The sequence below is a fragment of the Macrobrachium nipponense genome, chromosome 46, assembly GCF_015104395.2.
Source record: "Macrobrachium nipponense isolate FS-2020 chromosome 46, ASM1510439v2, whole genome shotgun sequence".
Taxonomy (NCBI): Eukaryota; Metazoa; Arthropoda; class Malacostraca; order Decapoda; family Palaemonidae; genus Macrobrachium; species Macrobrachium nipponense.
In genome coordinates, this window is record NC_061106.1 from 43,320,428 (window position 1) to 43,341,064 (window position 20,637).

The 20,637-nt window shown below is 38.0% G+C and overlaps 2 protein-coding genes across 2 annotated transcripts; one reads left to right on the forward strand and one right to left on the reverse strand.

Moving 5' to 3' along the window:
* On the forward strand, positions 1-12,326 carry LOC135214986 (apolipoprotein D-like). Its single transcript, XM_064249496.1, has 7 exons — positions 1-398; positions 4,446-4,533; positions 4,860-5,014; positions 5,155-5,346; positions 5,530-5,799; positions 6,088-6,133; positions 11,770-12,326. The coding sequence occupies exons 1-7, from the start codon at positions 246-248 to the stop codon at positions 11,904-11,906; spliced, it is 1,041 nt and encodes a 346-aa protein (XP_064105566.1). The 5' UTR covers positions 1-245; the 3' UTR covers positions 11,907-12,326.
* Positions 12,327-13,358: 1,032 nt separating this feature from the next.
* On the reverse strand, positions 13,359-19,070 carry LOC135214987 (ferritin heavy chain-like). The gene is made up of 6 exons (XM_064249497.1): positions 18,650-19,070; positions 16,465-16,524; positions 16,001-16,098; positions 14,901-15,068; positions 14,477-14,536; positions 13,359-14,154 (listed from the first exon to the last, which is right to left on the reverse strand). The coding sequence occupies exons 1-6, from the start codon at positions 18,675-18,677 to the stop codon at positions 13,933-13,935; spliced, it is 636 nt and encodes a 211-aa protein (XP_064105567.1). The 5' UTR covers positions 18,678-19,070; the 3' UTR covers positions 13,359-13,932.
* Positions 19,071-20,637: the final 1,567 nt, after the last annotated feature.

A 20,637-nucleotide genomic window follows, 5' to 3' on the forward strand; every position in this document is an offset into this window, starting at 1 on the left:
TAAATATTCGACCTGTCATAGCTCGCCAGGTCCCAGAGCCGGAGCACACTCGGCCAAGGTGTCACCATCGATGCTCCGTGTCCTGAAGGAAAACCCTTCTGCATCGTACTAGCCCAGACCCAGAGTCATTGAAGGATGTCGATGTTACGGCAACAGTCTTAAAGGATAACGTAGTTTTTCATATCAAAATTAATCAGAGGAGGAAAGGACCCATTCAGCAGTTCAGGTCAAGACATTTAGACAAGATGATGATCACGAGCAAAGAACGATTCATCTTCGTGAGCATCGTGGCCGCTGCCTGTTTTCGGCCTACCAAAGGCGCCTTCGGCATCCCCGAATTTCTCGAAATGGGCCCGTGCTTCAACGCTACGCTGAAAGACGACTTTGACCCTGTTAAGGTAAGAGAATGGTCAGTAGCTAGGTTGAATTGAAATAGTCTTACGGCAACGCGACACTTGGTCTTGTGACCAACCCGAAACATTGTTATGGGAATGAGTAGATAACACATGCGGGTGATTGGATTGGTGGGTTATGCATTTGCACCCATGCTTGTGGATTTTTCGTTTATACGTCAATATATATCAGAATAGATCCATCTACAGCGTTTTCACGTTTCTACTAGTCTCCAAGATGTGATGAATTTAAAATAATAGGCTACGTATCAAGATGGTCGTCTCACACTCAGGAAGCTTTCGTGGTGAAATGAGTGTTAACAAAATATCACAATTGTTGATTAGTAACGACGGGAATACAGTTTTTTTTATTGTTGTTTATTCTAAAAAATGTCTAAGGTTTAAATGAAGCAAACCATCTCGTATTGTAGCCATAGAATTCACCTAGGCCTAAAACATCCTTGTGTGCGTTCGATTTCGTGGTTGTTGTTTCTTCTTCTTCATAAAGAAATATATAGCACTAATGTTCCAACTATTATATTTTTTAAATATTCCCCAAAAATGTATTTTGAAAGTGCTTGAATCTAGTACACAAGGGATTCGTTTTCTGTTTGTTAAATTACAAGCTACGCTTAAGCGAATCCATTGCCGCTTGGAGAGGGATAAAATGGATTTAATTAATTCATTTAATATCCGTCATGACTACTTTTAATCTCACTCTATTCACAGGTTAATTTTCAAATCAGTGTTAGGACTAAGTCAATATTCAACTTTATTTTGATCACATATATTATTCTTGAAGTTTTATTCGATGAAATGTTTGGATCTATATATATATATATATATATATATTATATATATATATATATATATATATATATATTATATATATATATATATATATATAGAGAGAGAGAGAGAGAGTGGAGAGAGAGAGCTGAGAGAGAGAGAGGAGAGAGAGAGAGAGAGAGAGAGAGAGAGACTGTTTATATATAGTATACTATTGACTGAACCAGCACCAATATTTTACCTAAGCTGTCAACGTGGACAAGTAAATAAAAAGATAAAGTTGAGGAAAGATTAAATCTGTATATTATAATGAAGACCGCTATGAAAGTGATCGTGGATCGGTGGAAAAACGATTGTTAGACTTCGAAATCTACATGAGGAAATAAGTCTCAGGTTTATGGCAAGGTAGATCTAGGGTACTTATCCGCGGCGGCCTAGACTATGGCAGTTGCGGTTTTTCTATGCAGTTTTACCTACTGAACAAGAATTTTAAGTAATATTTATTCGGACGACTGTAATTTACCACCCAGGGGCCAGTACTAAACACGGTGAAATACACTGGACGCCCCAATCCCTAGTGGATGTCGTATCAGCGGTTACGTTCCTTGCAGTCCGTGCGGACCGCTTCTGTAGAAATACCACAGAACGCAGCCGAGGAGCAAAATGTTGTTGATATGAAGGTTATTTCTATAATAATTTGAGTAGTAATTAGCGAAAAGGCGAAAAAAAATATCCAAGGTTTCTTCCAGGCCGATAGCGGCTGGTTCGTCTTTTCTCTCTCTAGGGCGTCCTTGGTCCATTTGAGGTAGGATCAATCTTGATTACCGAGTCCACAACCAGATACTCAGTAAGACTCTTAGCTTCACTTATTAGCACTGTTGATACAACTTGTATAATTTCATAATAATCAGTGTTTTATAGGTATGGGGAACTCGTTCCGTGACTCACTTTCATACTTTTGATGTTCAAATTTCATGTGTTAAGCCTGTTGCTTCAACCTATAAACAAAACACTTTTTCCATCTGCCCATCCGCCTGTGGTGTTTTTGTATGGTAACACTGCGTCCCGGGCTTTAAATAGTTACGCTATGTGTAAGTTTTAGGTAAATAAAAGGATATCTGGGTGTACATTTGCAACTGAAGAGTGTTTTAATAATTTACTGTATGTGAATCACACCGTTAATATTCGAAATAGGATATTATTTAAAGCCCGGGATGCAGTGTTACCATGCGCAAACACCACAGGCGGATGGACAGATGGAAAAAAACGGAGTATAGTTTGATCCTTACGACCACGTGGTAGGTGGTACCACTCATTTGTGATTTGTCAGTCGTATTTAATGAGTGTTCATTCTTGGGATCATATAAATAATAGTGTAAATAATTGTATATTTCTATATATTTTCCTTGGTCCTTCACTCTGGGTTTGCTATCTCTGCCTATAGTAGGTTAGGTCATCATTTCCACAAATATCTTGGAAGAACTAGAGCCCGGTCGTTGATGTAGAAAATCTTGACAATACTGGCTAACATTCTTTTAAATAGTCAAATTGTTTCTAATATCTGTGTCTTCGGGCAAACTTTTGATAGCTCTAAAACATATTTTACTCAACGTGGTAAGTACAGACATTGATAATACATACCTATTTATTTATGCATTACGGAATCTTCTAGAGGGCTTATTTCTGTTGCACGTAATGCACGTAATACGCGTCGTCGTGTTAGGCTAAAAGCTACCAATCAACTCAAACACAAGTTAACCAAATATAAACAAGACCTCGTAGGACTATTGGAAAATTAATAATAATAATAATAATAAGAATAATTCAATAATAATAATCATAATAATAAATAATAATTAATAATAATAATAATAATAATAATAAATCTGACTATTCCCGTTGTCAGTGCAAGTCATTGCAACTTGTAAATATACAGAGAAATTATATACATAAACTACGTACGTACAGCCTAATATACTCAAATAAAAGGGAGTATTCTTACATGCAGAGTAGAGGGTCCCCCAAATTCATGTTGCAAACAAACCTCGAATGTGACGTCAAGCGATGACAAACAAACAAACAAAAATATGAGAGAAAGAATGACAATTTTAAGAAAATCTTTAGTACTACATACTAACAGGATTTTTTTCAAGCGTCTCATCTCCAATGATTAATACCCTTCGATCGCCATATTCGGGGACCATTAATCCCTGCTGTAGAAATTTAATAAGCGAAAATTATTTTCGTTCCCATTACTGCATTTCATTGCCTTCAGATGTGACTCTGAATTGGTTAATCGGATTACGATATCTAGCACAGTTCAAGAGAGGCGAGGTTCGTCGTGACTTGCGAATGGTAAAGCTCCAGGATTTGTGGTTCAAAGGGGAAAATATATGAAGTTATTTGGCAGTATCTAAAAGTATGGTCGTCTTAAAGTTCTACCGTATTTATTTGAGCTTAAAGAGTGAGGCTTTCTCCTCAAGATTTATTGATTCATTAAAACAACTTATCTACCCCAATAGCCTGTGCTGGATTTCAGCTCCCAAGAGCATCCTCTGAGGCTATAGGGTTCGTGCTGGCATACAGCCAGCTTTATACCTAGCTAGCAACTGTCAAGGATAATCAACGCGTTACAATGTCAGCATCATTTCCATTTGTTATGGGAATTGAGTCCTAAGCAATCACGAAGTTTATTGAATTTATATATAATTGTAGCCAGTATAAATCGAGGAAAAGAGACGTTCTTATCAAAATAACTATAGCTGGCAACAAATTAATGAGTAAGCTGGCCATCAAGCAAAGATTTGTAGTTCTCCCTCTCAGTGGTTCAGCTAAACATTCATCCTAGTCTCATTTTCTTTCTCGGGTCTGCCTTTTTTCTCTTCCTTTTTTCATATTCCGGCAAATATAGATCATTGTCATTTTATCGAGTCATAGTCTGAGAATCATGTTACCAATGAAGTTAAGATTTTAAGTAATGGACTTGGTCAAACTTCATATCCTTAGGCTTAACTAATATTTTTTGATAGCTCTGTTTTCTGTACTGTCTGATTATGATCCTATAGATGTTTTTAGCAAGATAAACAAAAACTACAGGGTTTAGACTTATACCTATATCCCTCTTTGTGGACCTTTTTAATTTAGAATATTTATTTCACGTATTGGTTTGGTAAGCCTTAAATGATAAAATGATTGCCTCGGCCTTACCACAATGTCTGAGAATCTTTAAGTTGTACCTGAATTTTTATTTTTCTTCCTTTTCAGTACCAAGGGGTGTGGTTTGCCGTCCAGAGTGTCCCAAATGAGTATGAAAACGCCAAAAGTTGTAATACCATGAACTACACTTGGCATGGTGAGTATCTGATATGACAAGCTAAACTTTTAATGAAATGCTTCAATCTTCATCTCCAGTTTTCGTGAATAATAAGGATTTTTCAGGTTGGGTACGACTCAATTGTGCCATGAAAGCATCCATTTCAACACATTTTCCCTTTTAAACTGAATTTATGCTATCTGCAACTCAAGAAAGTTGATGTAGACTTATGTGTGGTGTACATAGAACCGAGAATCATAATATTTGACCAAAGATCTTGGGTGTGATTCACTAGGCCTATTCCCCCCAAAAAATGTCGTTTTTGGGTATGACTTAACTATGTTTTTCGTTATTATTTTCCCCAGACGATAGAATAGTCTCCGTAGGCCGAGGTTTGAACGAGGAAGGCAAGAAAATCAAACAAGTCACTGAAATAATGGAGGAGTTTGAGTTGCGTGAGCCGCCCCATCCTGCCTACATGACAGTCATAGCGGCTGGTGTTCCAGAGTCACCCTACGAGGTAATAAAAATTAACTAGTACTATAAGACGATTTGTGAATGGATAATCTGTCTTTGTTCTGTATACACCTACATATAGACGCTTGCTCGTATGGGAATTCATGCGTTTTGAAACTACCACAATTTTTTCTTTATTGGCAGATTGTGTCGACAGATTACGTGACCTTTTCGTGCGTCCACTCGTGCCTCGAGTATTTCGGCTTCAAGGCCGAGTTCCTCTGGGTCCTTGGAAGGACCCCTCACATCCCACGCGAGTACATTACGCACTGCCGCGAAGCCCTGGCCGAATTTGGAGTCGACCCGGACAAACTTATCGATATACCCCAAGGAGAGGTAAGTTAAGAGGATAGAATATTCCCTTGGATAACGACAAACTTTGATAGCATAATTTAAACGTTTAAATCAATACTATGAATACCACTTTTGTTTTTGAAACTATAACTTTTGCTGAATTTGAAAGTTTAAATCAATACTATAAATACCATTTTTTTTAATGAAACTTAATTAATTTTGCAGACCTGTCCGTACATGAAAAAACTTGACGACATATTCGAAAAAAACCGTAGGCTGTTAATTAGTCTAGGGGTGTTAGACGAGAACGCTCCCCCCTATACCTACGTTCCTCCACCTCCAGTCGACGAGGAGAACGTAAACGAAATGGAAGAAGAAGAGAAAGAAGAGCCGTCAATAATTGAAGAAGAAGAAGCAGAAATGGAAATAGAAAAGGAAGAAGCTGTAATACCAGAAGAAGTAGAAGAGACAGAAGTTGAAACAGAAGTGGAAGAGGTCAGGTTTCTGCACGTGGTTTCTATCCAAGATTTTGTAGTAGTAGTAGTAGTAGTAGTAGTAGTAGTAGTAGTAGTAGTAGTAGTAGTAGTAGTAGTAGGGCTTTGCCTTTAGAGCGGCTTCTAATTGTAGTGTGAATGTGCTAATGCCTTTGGACTTTGGAGCCCCTCCCCTCCAACGAGAAACGGCTTTATGATGAAAAACTATGTACACTTGTATATATAAATAACACACATAATTGTATGGATAAATCAATTTCATTATTAAAACTGAACATTTCTTTCGCAGATGATGCCGAAACCAGATATTCCGATCATATTCCCGGGAATGGAAGGTAAGAGAAACATTTGTCTACTTATGTACTTCAGAACATTTACTATGCGTTTGCCTTCGTGTGAGAATTGACGAATTTTTTCTGTGTTATCAGTGTGTGAACTACTATTTGAAAAATAGGGATCCTTTGCGATTATTTTTTAACTACAAAACTGCGATCATCAAAGAGGAGTGAGTCTAGATTTTCAATGAAACGTACTTTCCAACTGTAGAGGTTAGATTAGTTTAATTATTTCGCAGGTCCGAATATTCTCGAATTTTAATGACAACTATAAGGCTAAAAGAAATCTTTATGTAAACATAAATCAATTAAAAACGTAACTCGACTATACAAAGATATAGTTACAAAGTAACTTTAAACCAAAGGCCACTAATATACAGAATCGGTGTCTCACTAGGCCTATGTGAAACAGCTCACCGAAGGGTATACGTACTCCAAAATGATAGTACATTTACCAGAGGAAAATTAGATGATTGTCACTAGTTTTTGATCTACTGATCGCCCAGATCAGATATATTGAACTTAAAAGACTAACATTCCTATGTTTGAAACTTATATTTTTTCGTGTGGTGTTATATTATGTGGTTTTGCATTTGACATTACCTCATAGCATTAATACATCTTCACTAAGCATAATTTTAAACCCCTTGGTTATAATAATAATAATAATAATAATAATAATAATAATAATAATAATAATAATAGCTACAACAACCCTTTGCTCGTGCTTGCTCGGGTAGCAACGCGTAGTGCCAAGTCTATATTTAAAACACTGCTTTTGCTCTCTTCCACAGTCTTCGCTTGAAACGTGACAAAAATGTCGTCCGGTTTTGCTTTCAACTGCTCGATCACCGGAGTCTTCGGCTAATTCGCACTGACATCTCGGTGACTTATATCTTCAGTCGGTATAAACCTCATTTTTAACGGCTTTCGGAATTGCTGTTCGTAATATTATTACTCAACTCGCGAAGAAAGAATGAGCTGAATACGTAAATTTATATAAAATATTCCGTTGTGTCCCGTAGATGATGTAAAAAGATATTACATCTTGTTCCGTAGTCTGGTATTTATGGTAATTCGAGAAAGAAAATGTCAGTTAAAATATATAGCAAAAATTTAACATATATTTTAATTAATCAAGCTGGCTGCCGTTTCTAGATTTCGGAGGTATATTGCGAAAACTTCCGTGCACTTCAAGGGCATTATTGATTGCCACATCTGGCAGCTAAGATGGCTGTGAATACACAGTTCCCTACTCTCCGTCACGTCCATTTCTTGGCAAATCTCGTAAATTAATTCTGCTGTTGCGAAGTGGATGCGTTAATGTGATCTCAGCACCTACACATGCAAAGTTCCAAATCACGTGCGTGACTTGAGATGAAGTCTCAAGCTTTAAAGAGCTTTCACTTAGAAAGCCGCGTGCCTATCTCATATAGTACTAGTGATATAGTACTAATACTAATAAATAAATAATGTAGGAGAGAGAGAGACCCTTAAAAACTCTTTTAGTTTACGCTAAGCAAAAATAAATCTACAATGGGCTTGTCGTCTGAGGCAATAACATTCAGTTAGTAATAGTAATAGATGTTAATTAAAAGACTCCTCCTCCTCCTCCTCCTCCATAATGGTTATCAGTGCATCTTTAACAGTTTATTTGTTTATTTTAAGCTGTAGCCTGCACATGAGCTGATAATCCTGGTCATTGCCCTCCCTACTATAAAAAAGATCGTTCTAGGTCCGTGACACTGTCCAGTCAGCCACTGGGAATAAATGCTGATTCTGTCTGGCATTACTAAGCAGTCACATAAGCAGAACATGCCGGCGAAGCAATAGACTCATACTGTCAGAGGATGGGTCTCTCATCGCCCTTTCTTTCACGTTTCTTTCTAACAATGAACTTTTGTTCGGGTGGTTGAGGCCGATGACTCGCGAATTGGCCATTTTGCTTGTCACTTCTTCCAATTTCTGGTTTATCTTTGGTCTTGCGTTGGGATCTTATTCCGTTTTCTGTGGATTACTTCACGCAAAATAGAGCGGTTTGCTCTAGATCTTGTGTAGCTGTTGCTATCTCGACAGGGTTGTGTTTTTGTGGGATTTTCGCTCGTCAGAAATCTATACTACTGATACAATGGGTAGACTAATACAAAGATAAGCAATGGATAGACTTATACAAAGATGGGTGATGAATAGGGTTATACAAAGATAATCAAAGGATAGTCTTATACAAAGTGGTGTATAGACTTATACAAAGATAAGCAATGTATAGACATATGGCCCAAGATAAGCAATGGATAGGCTTATACGAAGATAAGCAATGTGTAGGCATATGCCAAGATAAGCAATGGATAGGCTTATACGAAGATAAACAATGGATAATATTATACAAAGATGAGGAGTGGAGTGGGTAGATTTACACACTGACGAGGTCAACGCCTCTGCTCTAGAGAGATATTTTCGGTTCTTATCGGCGGGCGAGTTTCAAGCGATTGCTTTCATTTCTGGCGGTTTGCACCAGTTGAAATGTTAGACTTTGAATACGCATTTTTAGGTCGTTTTATTTTCTCGGTGTCGATGACCTTCGCTGTTTGGACGCCATATTAGTGAAATTCAACCCTCCAAAGATTATGAAACTTATCTTGTTATTTTTGTCAACGTAAAGTTGTAATTTCCGAGATTTGATCATTAACCTAAAAGTAACCATGTCATAATCATCTTAGATTACGGTATACGAGTATCTTGCTTATCTGATATGTCTACTGGTCGAGTCTCGGTATTATGTGAGACCCACTTATCTAAGTGGTCTTTGCGTACTATTTTTTTTTTTTAGTACTATCTAGCTGTCATGTGGCGTTATCACAACCTCTTTACAATTTCTTGGTCATTTGTTTTTTCTTTAATGTTGAGTATACCCTTTGGATCGGCATCAAGAGCCGGCAAATTTTGGTCATTCATGGGCATGATTCGTCACTGTGTACTGATTCTTCAAGTTTTTCCAAAGATCCCACTCAGAGATAACTCTCTCTGCAAGGCTTGATATTTTCAGTCCTCGTGATATCAGGTGGGAACTTATTGTACAGTTTTGTTGCTGCACAAAACCAACATTCGAACTGCATCTTGGTTTCAAATAACTTTAGACCATCTGTAGCTTTTCTTGCGTTGACAATATCCGTTGGCTGTGGTACTGTGCGCAGCAAGTCTTACAAATATTTTGGACATCCAGTCTTCATAGGTTGAGGAGTCTTTGCGTATATATTTCATGCATTCATCTAGTCTTCAAAAGGAAGTCAGTGCAACCCACACAGTACAGAGGATTTCTGTCAGTTAGGTCACCGACCACATCAACTTATCGAAAATTTACAAATATTTTTTTTTTTTCAGTTCCCCTGTTTCCTCTGTTTCAGAGCGCTCTCCCGTTCTCTTGTACTATTATCCTGATAGTTCTTTCATCTATATATTTGTCGTATGAAACAACTTTTAGTTATTTATTGACTTATTTTTTAACATTTATTCCGGCGTCAATAACTAACATAGCTGTTGTGGCGGCAGTTTTAGTAGCAATCAATCAATCAGGCATCTTTACTGCTTGCGTCGGATATGACACCATTGCCTTTTGAGGTGGACCCATTGTTAATGTATCTGTAAGGGCATTAGCAACATCAGTTTTCTCCGTTTTAGTCCTTCCTGAAAACTGTGTAGATTTTAACACTTAATATTTCTTTTCCGTAACTATATCTGCCTGTGTTTTTCTATCTGTGCTAGGAGTTGTCATCTTACCCCATTTCAGCTTGTAACAATTTCTCCTTCATTAGCGAGATCTTATCTCACCAGAGTCACCGGCCTTAAGGAAACTCATGTCATCTCGGGTCTTATTTTAAAAGCACTCTGAAGTCCAGCAGTTTTTTTTTCCATCTCGCTCAGCAGTATCCTTTCTCAGCTTCGTTATTTATAATTAGTTGAATAGAATAGAACGTAGAGGTTAGGCCTAACCCTGGAACCTGTGATGAAGTCTGTCATTGCTGAAACGGAAATTGACAGTGAAGAGGTTTGAAATGTATAAACAGGAGGAAAAGCTCGCAGTTGCAATATGAATCTATCGTAAGGAGATGGTGGTTTGTCCATGTACGACATAACCAATTTCAGAGAGATGAAATGATAGCCAATCCGCTCGTAGGGAGATAATGCTGTCAGTGGACGCATTAGTACTAAAGGTTGTTTACAGAGTTCCTTCGGAACCTAGCTGCACTTACTCCTTTTTTTTAAAGCTTTACTTCCAATCCCAGCTTTCTTTCTTCCAGTTAAGGCCCGTCCACACGGTCGAGCTTTGCTTGACGAACTTTGTCCGATGTGACGTCAGAAGCGGAGAAACAGCGGCAAAGTTCTGACTTTTCTCGCTGTTTCTCCGCTTATGACGTCACATCGGACAAAGTTCGTCGACCAAAGCTCGACCGTGTAGACGGAGCCTTAGATATGTCCACCTACTCCAACTTCCTCCTTAACCTGTAGTACTAACCGTCGACTGCCTGGAAGTGACCCAGTGCTTGGCTTGATAGCTAAATTTTCTGACATCAGTTATGTCACAATTCTTGATCTGCTTTATTTTATAAATCCGTTACGCTTTTTCCATAACTAAAATAGTTCTCAACGAGACTGTAAAGGCGCTGTCACACTAGCGAAATTTCCGTTGACTTTTGAATTTGTCGTCGACTTTTCATGTTTTGACGACGACTTTCTGGTGTCGTCGTCACGAATTTTGAAAACGGTACCGATCGAATTCAACCCATCGCTACCGTCGACTTTATTGTTTGTTCATATTTCGGAGAGCGCGCATTTCAAGTCATCAGATGCGAGATGGAGTTTTGGACAGTGGACAAGATTGCCAGAACAGATTTTGGTCGAAGAAATGGGGGAGAGACAATGCTTATGGGACCATAAGCATGATAGTTTTATGAAAAAAGGTCTAAAAATAAAAAATTACCAAGAAATCACCATGCGACTCAGGGAAAACTTTCCTGAACTTGCTGATCTTTATACAGATAAGCATGCTATATCGTGAATATCAGATTGTTATATAGCCTAGGTCTGCTCTCATTATGTTTTTTGTTTGTTTGTATCAGCAAATAGCATAAACAAAAATCTTTAAAATTTTTGCAGTGTTTCTCTAGCTTAATTTATAATATAGTCTGACTCCGGCGCTTGGCTATGTGCCAAAAATTTTATAATCTAATCTAATCTAATACAGTCTGACTGTAGTTGTGTAAACAAGGTTACGAATAGCCTATCTAGGCTAGTCCTAGCTTATTTTTTTAAATAAAACTTTTCACGTCCTATTAACTAGGACCGAACCCAAAGATTTTTTGTTAATTCTATGCAGCATCATTAAACACACGCAAGTACGACCCACTAGTTGCTTTGTGTTATAAAGCATAGTTGTTTTATCATTCCGGGAAGTCACAGCTTAGATGGTATGTTTACGTTTTGACGACGACAACCACCGTATGAAGAAGAACGTGTGTGACAACCAGAGTACGGAATGACGTCGACTTCTTTGGAAAGTTGACGACAAACTCAGAAAAAGTCGACGGAAATTTCGCTAGTGTGACAGCGCCTTAAGTCTGCGTTCTTTTACTCTTTCGCAGAGGAAACCATCCTAGAAGATCCCCTGGACGACAAAGATCCTGACATCAACAACAGCTCCGCGCCTTGCAAGACGAGCAACATCGCCATTCCACTCTTCGTCTTGGTGGCTGTCCTGTTGCCGGCTATTCCCCGATAATTGTCCCGCTGGAACCACCAGGTTTTAGAAGGCTATTAATCACCGTCCTCTGAATCTTTAGCTAGGTCGTTGGAACAGCTGGTGTATTTTTGATAAATTGAATATCTTGTGTTTCGACTACTATGATGTTCTGTAAATCTTGGCAGGATAATTTTCCCATAGCAACTTCATGGAAAGTTAGAGCAAGTGCTTAAGTCTTCGTTGTAATATTATCTAATATACAATAATAATATACAAGATAAGCAACGAACATTCGGCTACCTTTCCAAGGGTTTATTTCTGTCGAAAACGTAACTATGTCTTTTGAGATTTATTTCGCCAAAAAGGGAATGTCTGTAATCAGTAACTTCTGTAGAAAAACTGTCGGAAATCAATCAGTAACTGGTACTGAATCATGAAAATACAATATCATTGTGCGTGCTTGTGTGTTATGCCTTAATTTGCCTGTGATCAGGTGCTTTCAGGAACGAAAACATGAAGAAATGTCGGAAATCTATATTCGGGTCCCGCATATGACGTCATATGTAAACAGGTTCATCGATCTTCGGGTCATGTGCTTTTCTTTCCTTTTTTACGTCATTCGCCTTTCTCCTGCAATGTTACATCATTCACGTAGCACCAAAAGTCCCACGACCGGTACTCAGATATAAGCCTAATCCCGCAATTAGGCTGATGGTTATGTGCCCTTGCCATGCAATGTTGAACGCGGCTTGTAGCCGGCAATGGCGTAACATTGGTGTTCTTCATACAGACGACTAGAAAGGATTTCCGAAACAATTGATTAAAAATAGGGTTTGTAAGACATGGATTGAATTGAATATAGAACTTATGCCAAAGGCCAGCACTGGGACCCACGAGGTCATTCAGCGCTGAAATTAGAACTTGAGTTTAAAGGTTTGAAAGATGTAACAGGAGGAAAACCTCAAAGCAGTTGCACTATTCATTAAGCGTTAAGAGGGTGGAAAATAAGAAGAGAATATAAAAGTGGGTACAATAAAAGGAACGAATTGGTTGCAGTTAGGGGCCGAAGACACGCTGCAAAGAACCTTAATTAATGCCTACAGTGCATCGCATGAGGTGCACTGACGGCACTACCCCACTGCGGGGTACATCCCTGTGACAATTCGCCAATTTGGACTGCGCTATAATCGACTCATGATTCATTTACACAACTGATGAATTATGGCTCGTTCAGGAATTGGTGGATGCCTTATGCCGTTAAGAAATATTAAGTGAGTACAATTGATAGATTAATGGAAGTTCCAAGCACAAAGTCAGAATAAACTAATCCAAGGTCCATGGACTATACGTAGTGATTTTGGCACCAAGGATGCTTGCACCAAAGGAAGATAACTTTTCTGGTTTTGATAACCTTTTCCGTCCATGTAAACCGCCTTCTCCTTCTGCTAAATATTACCCTTCAGTTATGGCGAAGGTTTACTGAAACTCGAATGACGTTCGTATCTTTTAATTCTAGGCCGAACCTTAAAAATTACTCAAAAGATTTTTAATCTCATTAGGTAATGCTGTTTCAATTTCAAAATACCCTACATAATACTAGATGCCATTTCTCAAAAACCGAAACCAGACAGAATAAGTGTATATAGCATCAGTTATCTCCATAAAAAAAAATTCAGTACACGAAGAAAAATATATAAAAAAAAATTCATTACATGAAAAATATAAGTAAGTTTTACTGTGTTAAATATCCTCAGTGTAACACCATAGGTAAAGAACACCACAACATAAGTTTCAAGTCTATTACATACTATAAAATAAACCACTATCTTTCAACTGGAATAGAAAGTACGAACTAAGTCGATGGATAAAAAGACAAATCTTTAACTATTATTACAATCTATGCAGCGCCGAACTTCATGACATCAAGGCAGTGCAATGAAAATTTTCAATGAAAATCAAACAAAAGAAATAAAACATCACTAACTGGTATACTCAACATGATATAGTAAATCTTTATAGGCGCAACTCAAGTTTGAAAGAGGCGCGAAAAATTAAACTGTGAGACTTAGAACTCCCCGCTCATCATTTTCTTGTCGAAGAGGTACTCGGCCAAGTTGAGTCCAGCAGGGGTACCGTATCCAGCACTGAGGTCGTGCAAAGCCTTCACGGCTCCTTGGAGCTTGCGAACACCGTCGTGCTGTTCGTCCAGGATGGGGTTTGTGAAGACGTCGGCGCCGTGGTAGTCGTCGGCACACTTGGCAACGACGTTGTTGATCAAGTCTGTCACCTAATAATATAATAATGGTAAATATTAATAATCATAGACCTATATTCCCATTTCGGTCAGTCACCTACTAATAATAGGCCTATATTCCCAATTTCGGTCAGTCTCCCCGTCATCATTACCAATGTAGGCATACATTGCTGGTACTTTAAAAAAAAAAAAAAAAAAAAATGCAAGCATACAAATGAATAGTCAACTCAAAGGTCATTGAAACTCACGAAAAGAGAGAGAGAGAGGGGAACGGGGGTTGGTTAGAAAGAATTTTGGAAGTTGAAATACACTTAAAAAATTTTATATATAACTCAAGTCTTGATAAAATCCTTACCTCAATTTCCATGTTCAAAGCCTCTTCCAAAGCTCCTTGGTAAGTGAAAGACGTCTCCAGCTGTGGAGAGAAAACCACTTTAAATAACTAGGTCTACGTAGGTCATTTTCATTAGTAACGCAAGACTTTATATTGGTACTACATTGAAATTACGTTCTGTCCAACTGGTTTCCAAAAGACTGTTTTATGGCAAAAACTATCGACATTCATAAGTTGTTCACAACGTAATCTTTCTTATTTAAAACTATTTGCTTTTGGGTTACATCAACTCTTTATAAGCCCGTAACAAGCTACTTCAAGCACCCAATATAAAATATACAGGGTGTCCACAAAGTCCCAGAACCATTCCAAGTATTTATCGCTCAGAACGGTACTGGGACTTTATGGACACCCTGTACAAACACTATAATTATATAGGACGTACAATGGTGTCAGCATCGAAACTATAGCCCAGAGTGCTATCGATCTTGATGCCACGGAGATTCAGGTAGTCCAGCATCTGTATGGCGTGACTGCGTTCCTCGGAGGCGGCCTCCAGCAAGAACTTGGAGATACCAGGGCGATCTACGACGTCCTGGCCGAAATATGCGCCCTGCGGGTGTGGGGTGTCAAGGGTGATTATATGACAATGTCAATAGGGTGATAATGATGATATGACTGTCAGTAGGGTAATAATGATGATATGACAGTCAGTAGGGTAATAATGATGATATGACTGTCAGTAGGGTAATAATGATGATATGAAATGTCAGTAGGGTGGGGGGATTAAAATTGACTTGACTGTCAGTAGGGTGATAATGATAATATGACAATGTCAGTAGGGTGATAATGATAATGTGACTATGTCAGTAGGGTGATAATGTGACAATGTCAATAAGGTGATAAAGATAATGTGACAATGTAGAGGGTGAAAATTATATGATGATATCAGTGGGGTGATAATGATATGACGATATCAGTGGGGAGATAATGATATGACAATGTCAGTAGGGTGATAATGATAATGTGACAGTCAGAGGGTGAAAATGATATGACGATATCAGTAGGGAGATAATGATATGACAATGTCAGTAGGGTGATAATGATAATGTGACAATGTCAGAGGGTGAAAATGATATGACGATATCAGTAGGGTGATAATGATATGACGATATCAGTGGGGTGATAATGATATGACAATGTCAGTAGGGTGATAATGATATGACAATGTCAATTGGGTGATAATTATATGACCTAATGTCAATAGCAACTTGCAGTGCCAAGCAAATTTTAACTTTGACTTTGCTTTTACAAAATTGAAAATATTTATTATTATAACATTATTCCACGATATACCAACACCCAACAATAATAGCTAGAAAATACTCGTTTTTAAAGGTCTTATTTCTCTAACTAAAGGTATTTTCCAGTAAAAAAAAATCGAAAACTGGAATCCATCCCAAAGGACCAGGGCTAACATAAGGCTGCTTATTCCATATGTATAAAATGCTTAAAGCAGTTGACGAATAATGTACAATGACTTACCATGTACATGTACTTGAAGGCAGCATTGAATTCATACTTAATGTGGTCTTTGATGGCATTTGTACATTCCGGGACATAACAAACCTCCTTTGGGAACCCTATTAATAAAGAGATGATAAAAATTTAGATATAAAAATAAATAAACATCACAAATTAAGTTATATAAATTAAATCAATAAAGATATGACCATTTATAAAAATATATCGACAATGAAAAAAATAAAGTTAAAAAGAAATAATACATATGACAAAAATCAAATTATAAAAATAATTTAAGTTCTGCATTAAAGTCCTCTCTAATATCAATCGTTAAGAGGGTGGAAACTGAGATGGAAGAAAGAGAATATGAATGGAGATAAAGTAAAAGTGAAGGAAGGGAACCTTAAGTAATCCCTACAGTGTACGGTATGAAATAACAATTACGTCACTAATCCCCTACGAGAGAGAGAGAGAGAGAAACTTACCAGTTCCCCGTTTGCAGTTGAACTCTGTTGCCCCGGTGATGGACAGACATCCCACCAGGGCTAGAATTAAGAAGAAAAAAAGTATAATTATAGCAAATAAAAGTAAAAAAAAAATACTTACAATATCACAACTGCAGTTAAATGAAGGTTATGAAACTTATAAATGAATATTTAAAACTCTTGAACATCTTAACCATTATAGTTTTACTATACATCGTTTACATCTCGAAATTTCAAGAAATTAGCATTTCTATTCTCAAAACGATCGACGAAGTCATTATTAATGATAAAATATGAGGTTTCATAGCAACTGCACAATCAAAATTGGGTTTAAAAGTTAAAATAAACAGACGCTGAGGATTTGTAATAGGAATGCGGTGAATAAAACAAAAATGTTTCATAAGAAACTGTACAAAAAATATCTCCCTTTGTAAACATAACATCCGCCATATTTTAATTCCGAAGAGATGGAAGACTACGGGGATGTTGAGTGTTTGGTACCGAGGTCCAAAAACCCGGCCATAAGGTCCAAGAAGGGGGCTATTTAGCGCCCTTATTAAAATCTAAGACATTATCAAGTCTAACTGCAATTATTTAAAAGTTGGGATATTACTTTGATAATGTTGAAATCTGACTACAAATCATAACAAATCCTAAACAAAAAAGCGGTCCATCTGACGACATGCTCACGAGATGTGACGTCACTCAAGTCAAGAGAGATAACAGTGACAGAAGCCAAATGGCTTCTGGCCAACGTTGTCGATAACTTTGGATTTTGCGGAGTGAAAGACTGGGCGGACAGCATAGTTTGCAAAGAATGGAGGAGACCTTGACACCGAAGACGCTTTGGAAGGTCCTACGGAAGGCGAAAAGCTAAAGGAAACATCGTAACTGCAGCAAGAATGACAACCAGTCTGGTATCCCCATGGAGGCATCTAGTACTCGGGTTTGTGCCCTTAAAATATTTTTTGTTGTTGTTGTTGCTTACGAACTTGTGACGCTTCAACCCGTCAATTAAAATATTTACATAACTCATAATATCCCTGAAAACACACTCAAACATGCCATTCGAAAAACTAACAAGAGGCCTTTCTCCCAAATAGGTACATGGCATTCCAAGCAAAAACACACATACCTACTAGCTATATGTGATATAGTATGAATGTATAGAATATAATGAGAGAGAGAGAGCCCTTAACTCTTCTGCTCAGCTATCCAACCAGGTTGACAGCAGCGTTAGGTTTGGTCTGTAATTGGATGGATGACCGCCAAGAAATGACAGATACGGTCATTATATCGATTGGCCTAGCAACCTCACAGGTTTATCCACATTCTGAAGTCTTAACATAAAGGTAAAACGTGATAGAGTTCACCTCTCACCTGGATACTGTATGCTATTTACGTCTTAATTCTATAGACTACCTCGATGAACACTTAGTACTTGTTAACTTGGGAAACCACCCAACGTATGCTAGTCTTCGTACGATAATGAGAAAAATATGTATCTAACTAGAGGGGACATGTTTGTTTATCGTCAGCCATCATCATGTGGTGTCGACTAAGGCCTGGTGTTATGATAAGCTTCCTTTTCGCCAATGTTAAGGGAGGGGGTCGGGGACAGATTCTTTACAACTATAATTTATAGATCCTGAAGATCTCCACACAAAATACACGAGGCCCACGGTTGTTAATTAACATAGTCTCTGCTAAGTCACTATTAAGTCATTCATATAAAATTAGGTAAACAAGGTACATAATCGAAAACAATCTATCCTACAGAATGAGCACCACTAATATTCTGACGGTATAACCCACTTTTACCTATGTAAACAACCTGACTATAACCCGCATTTACCGATGTAAACAAACACGAAAAATTTTAAAATAACCATAACTTCGCTCAATACACTTTAAGACAATATTGAAATAGCAAATGAATCAGACATTATACTTGAATATATATGCAGAATCTATTGGTCATTTTTACCAGGTGTATATGAAATTGTAATAGCCACATGCCCTCTTAACTTCGTAGATTCTTTGCTTTTTTTATTTTATTTTTTGGATATACTTGTCACTACAAAGCTTCACTGACACATGCCCACAATGAAAAATGTTAACGGTTAATTTCATCCAGTATTAAAAATGTAAAATATTATATATAATAAAATTATAAGCCACTAACCAATCATGAACAAGGAAAGGCGATGCATGGCTTGTAGTGGACTTGCGTTTAGCGCTGGTCTCAGATACAAATCAGATGACGGAGAGCAGTGAGCGGCGATCTTGAGTTGTTGTGTGTCCTCTCCAAATCCTTTATCTCTTGAAGATTCAGGTACTTGACTTGTGGTCGCCGGTGGTGGCGGCTGTTAGGTAGATCGATGTCTTGATGATAAACTGATAAAAGGAAAAAAATTATCAAATTATTCGCCGAGATGGCTACGGCACTACACTGAATGCGCGGTAGCCTTACTCTGACGATGTCCGTATTCTACTGCCTGCCTCCAACTATCTCTGTTGTCTCTAAGCTGAGGGTTTGAGGGAGGAGGAGGAGGAGGCACCAGCGCAAAGGACTTGCTCAGTGTTCGATCCCTCCCTTTCCTCAGTTCCCCCCTTCGGTCTTGCTCCCCCCTCCTAAACCCTGGCTCTAACAATGACAAGGGCCCCTATGCCGTGTCGTGTAAGGTCTGGTACGGCCGCAGCATACATAACGTCGATATGCATGTTTGATTAATCTACGCAAGCTTTTGGGTATAATATCCACATATTGGGTAATTCCACATTGCTGTTAGATTTCTGCTTGCTTCAAGCTGTTGGTATTGGTAAATGAAACGCAAATAACTGCTTTCAGAAACCTCCTATTACACTTCTGCTTCAACCTGTTGGTATTGCTAAATGAAACTCCAATAACTCCTTTCAGAAACCTTCTATTAGCTCACATCACGTGCATTTTTTGGTATAGCGTTTATTGTTCGTTAACCTCAAAAGCACCAAGACGCTGAAATGCGTCGTACTTTCAAAGCAAGTAATCATGACTGTGAATTTCTTAGAGGCAGTGCTGGAGTTCTCAGGGGTATGTATATCCAGCTCGGCGTAGCAACAGGGATATTATGACGTACTGATCGTCGTAAAGTCTAAAGTTATAATTATATCGCTAAGTTATTAGCTTACAGAAGTTCTGAAGAACCTTACAGGTCCTTGATTGCTGGATGTCATCATTAATTTTAATATAAATTATGCTTTCAATTTCACGAAGAACCACCCTCTTGAAGGCCTCTCGACCAAGAAAACCAGATTTCACCGGACTGGGTAAGAATACAATCGCCGAAGAGTTGATAAATATAGAAATTCTAGTAAATTTTCTATGTAATGGAAAACGTTTATTACGTTCGCCCATTCCTTACGTTACTTTACTGTCTTTACTTTGTTCTCTTTCATGTTTTATCAGAATATTTGTTCCAGGGTGAGAATAATTGGTCTACACTACTCTGAACCTTTTCTTGGTTGGCATCCTAAAAAAAAAAAAAGATATTCTCTGAGCTTTGCCTATTGAGATGCGTCAACAGAATTTTAATCAAGAAATATTGAATAAGGATTAGAATTCAGTGAGGGCATCGGCATTTAATATGCGTTCTTTCGTTTGTTAAGTTTGTGAACGTTGCCAGATCTAAAAGAGGCCAATGGGTTTTTACGCAGTTGGCTATATTACTCGTCCTTCATCTTTGGTTGCTGGTATATCTTCCAAGATGTATTTTTGTTACATTAATGGAAGAGCAAGGGTCATGGTTCACTAAACGTTTTTACATAATATTTTGCAATCGAATCACAGAGCCTTAGTGGCGATTCGTCTCTCTCTCTCGTAATTCTTGGAAAGGGAGAAAAAATGGCGCGGGCACTTTTCTGAGGTACGTCAAGGACAATTTACCCTTGAGAGACGAAGTAATTCAATAACAAGAAACGCGAAATCTATTGTCCCATATAATGGGAATGTGACTAAGGACACTATAATGGAAATGCTTGTAGTGGTAATATGTGCCTTGAGATTGTAGTGTTACCTTCAAGTAAGGATGCGTCTTATACAATTGGCCTACGTTAGGCCTAGATGTATTTACAGACATCGTAACCTGTGCCCTACATTGGATCTAGTTTTATTTACAGCCATTGTAACATAGA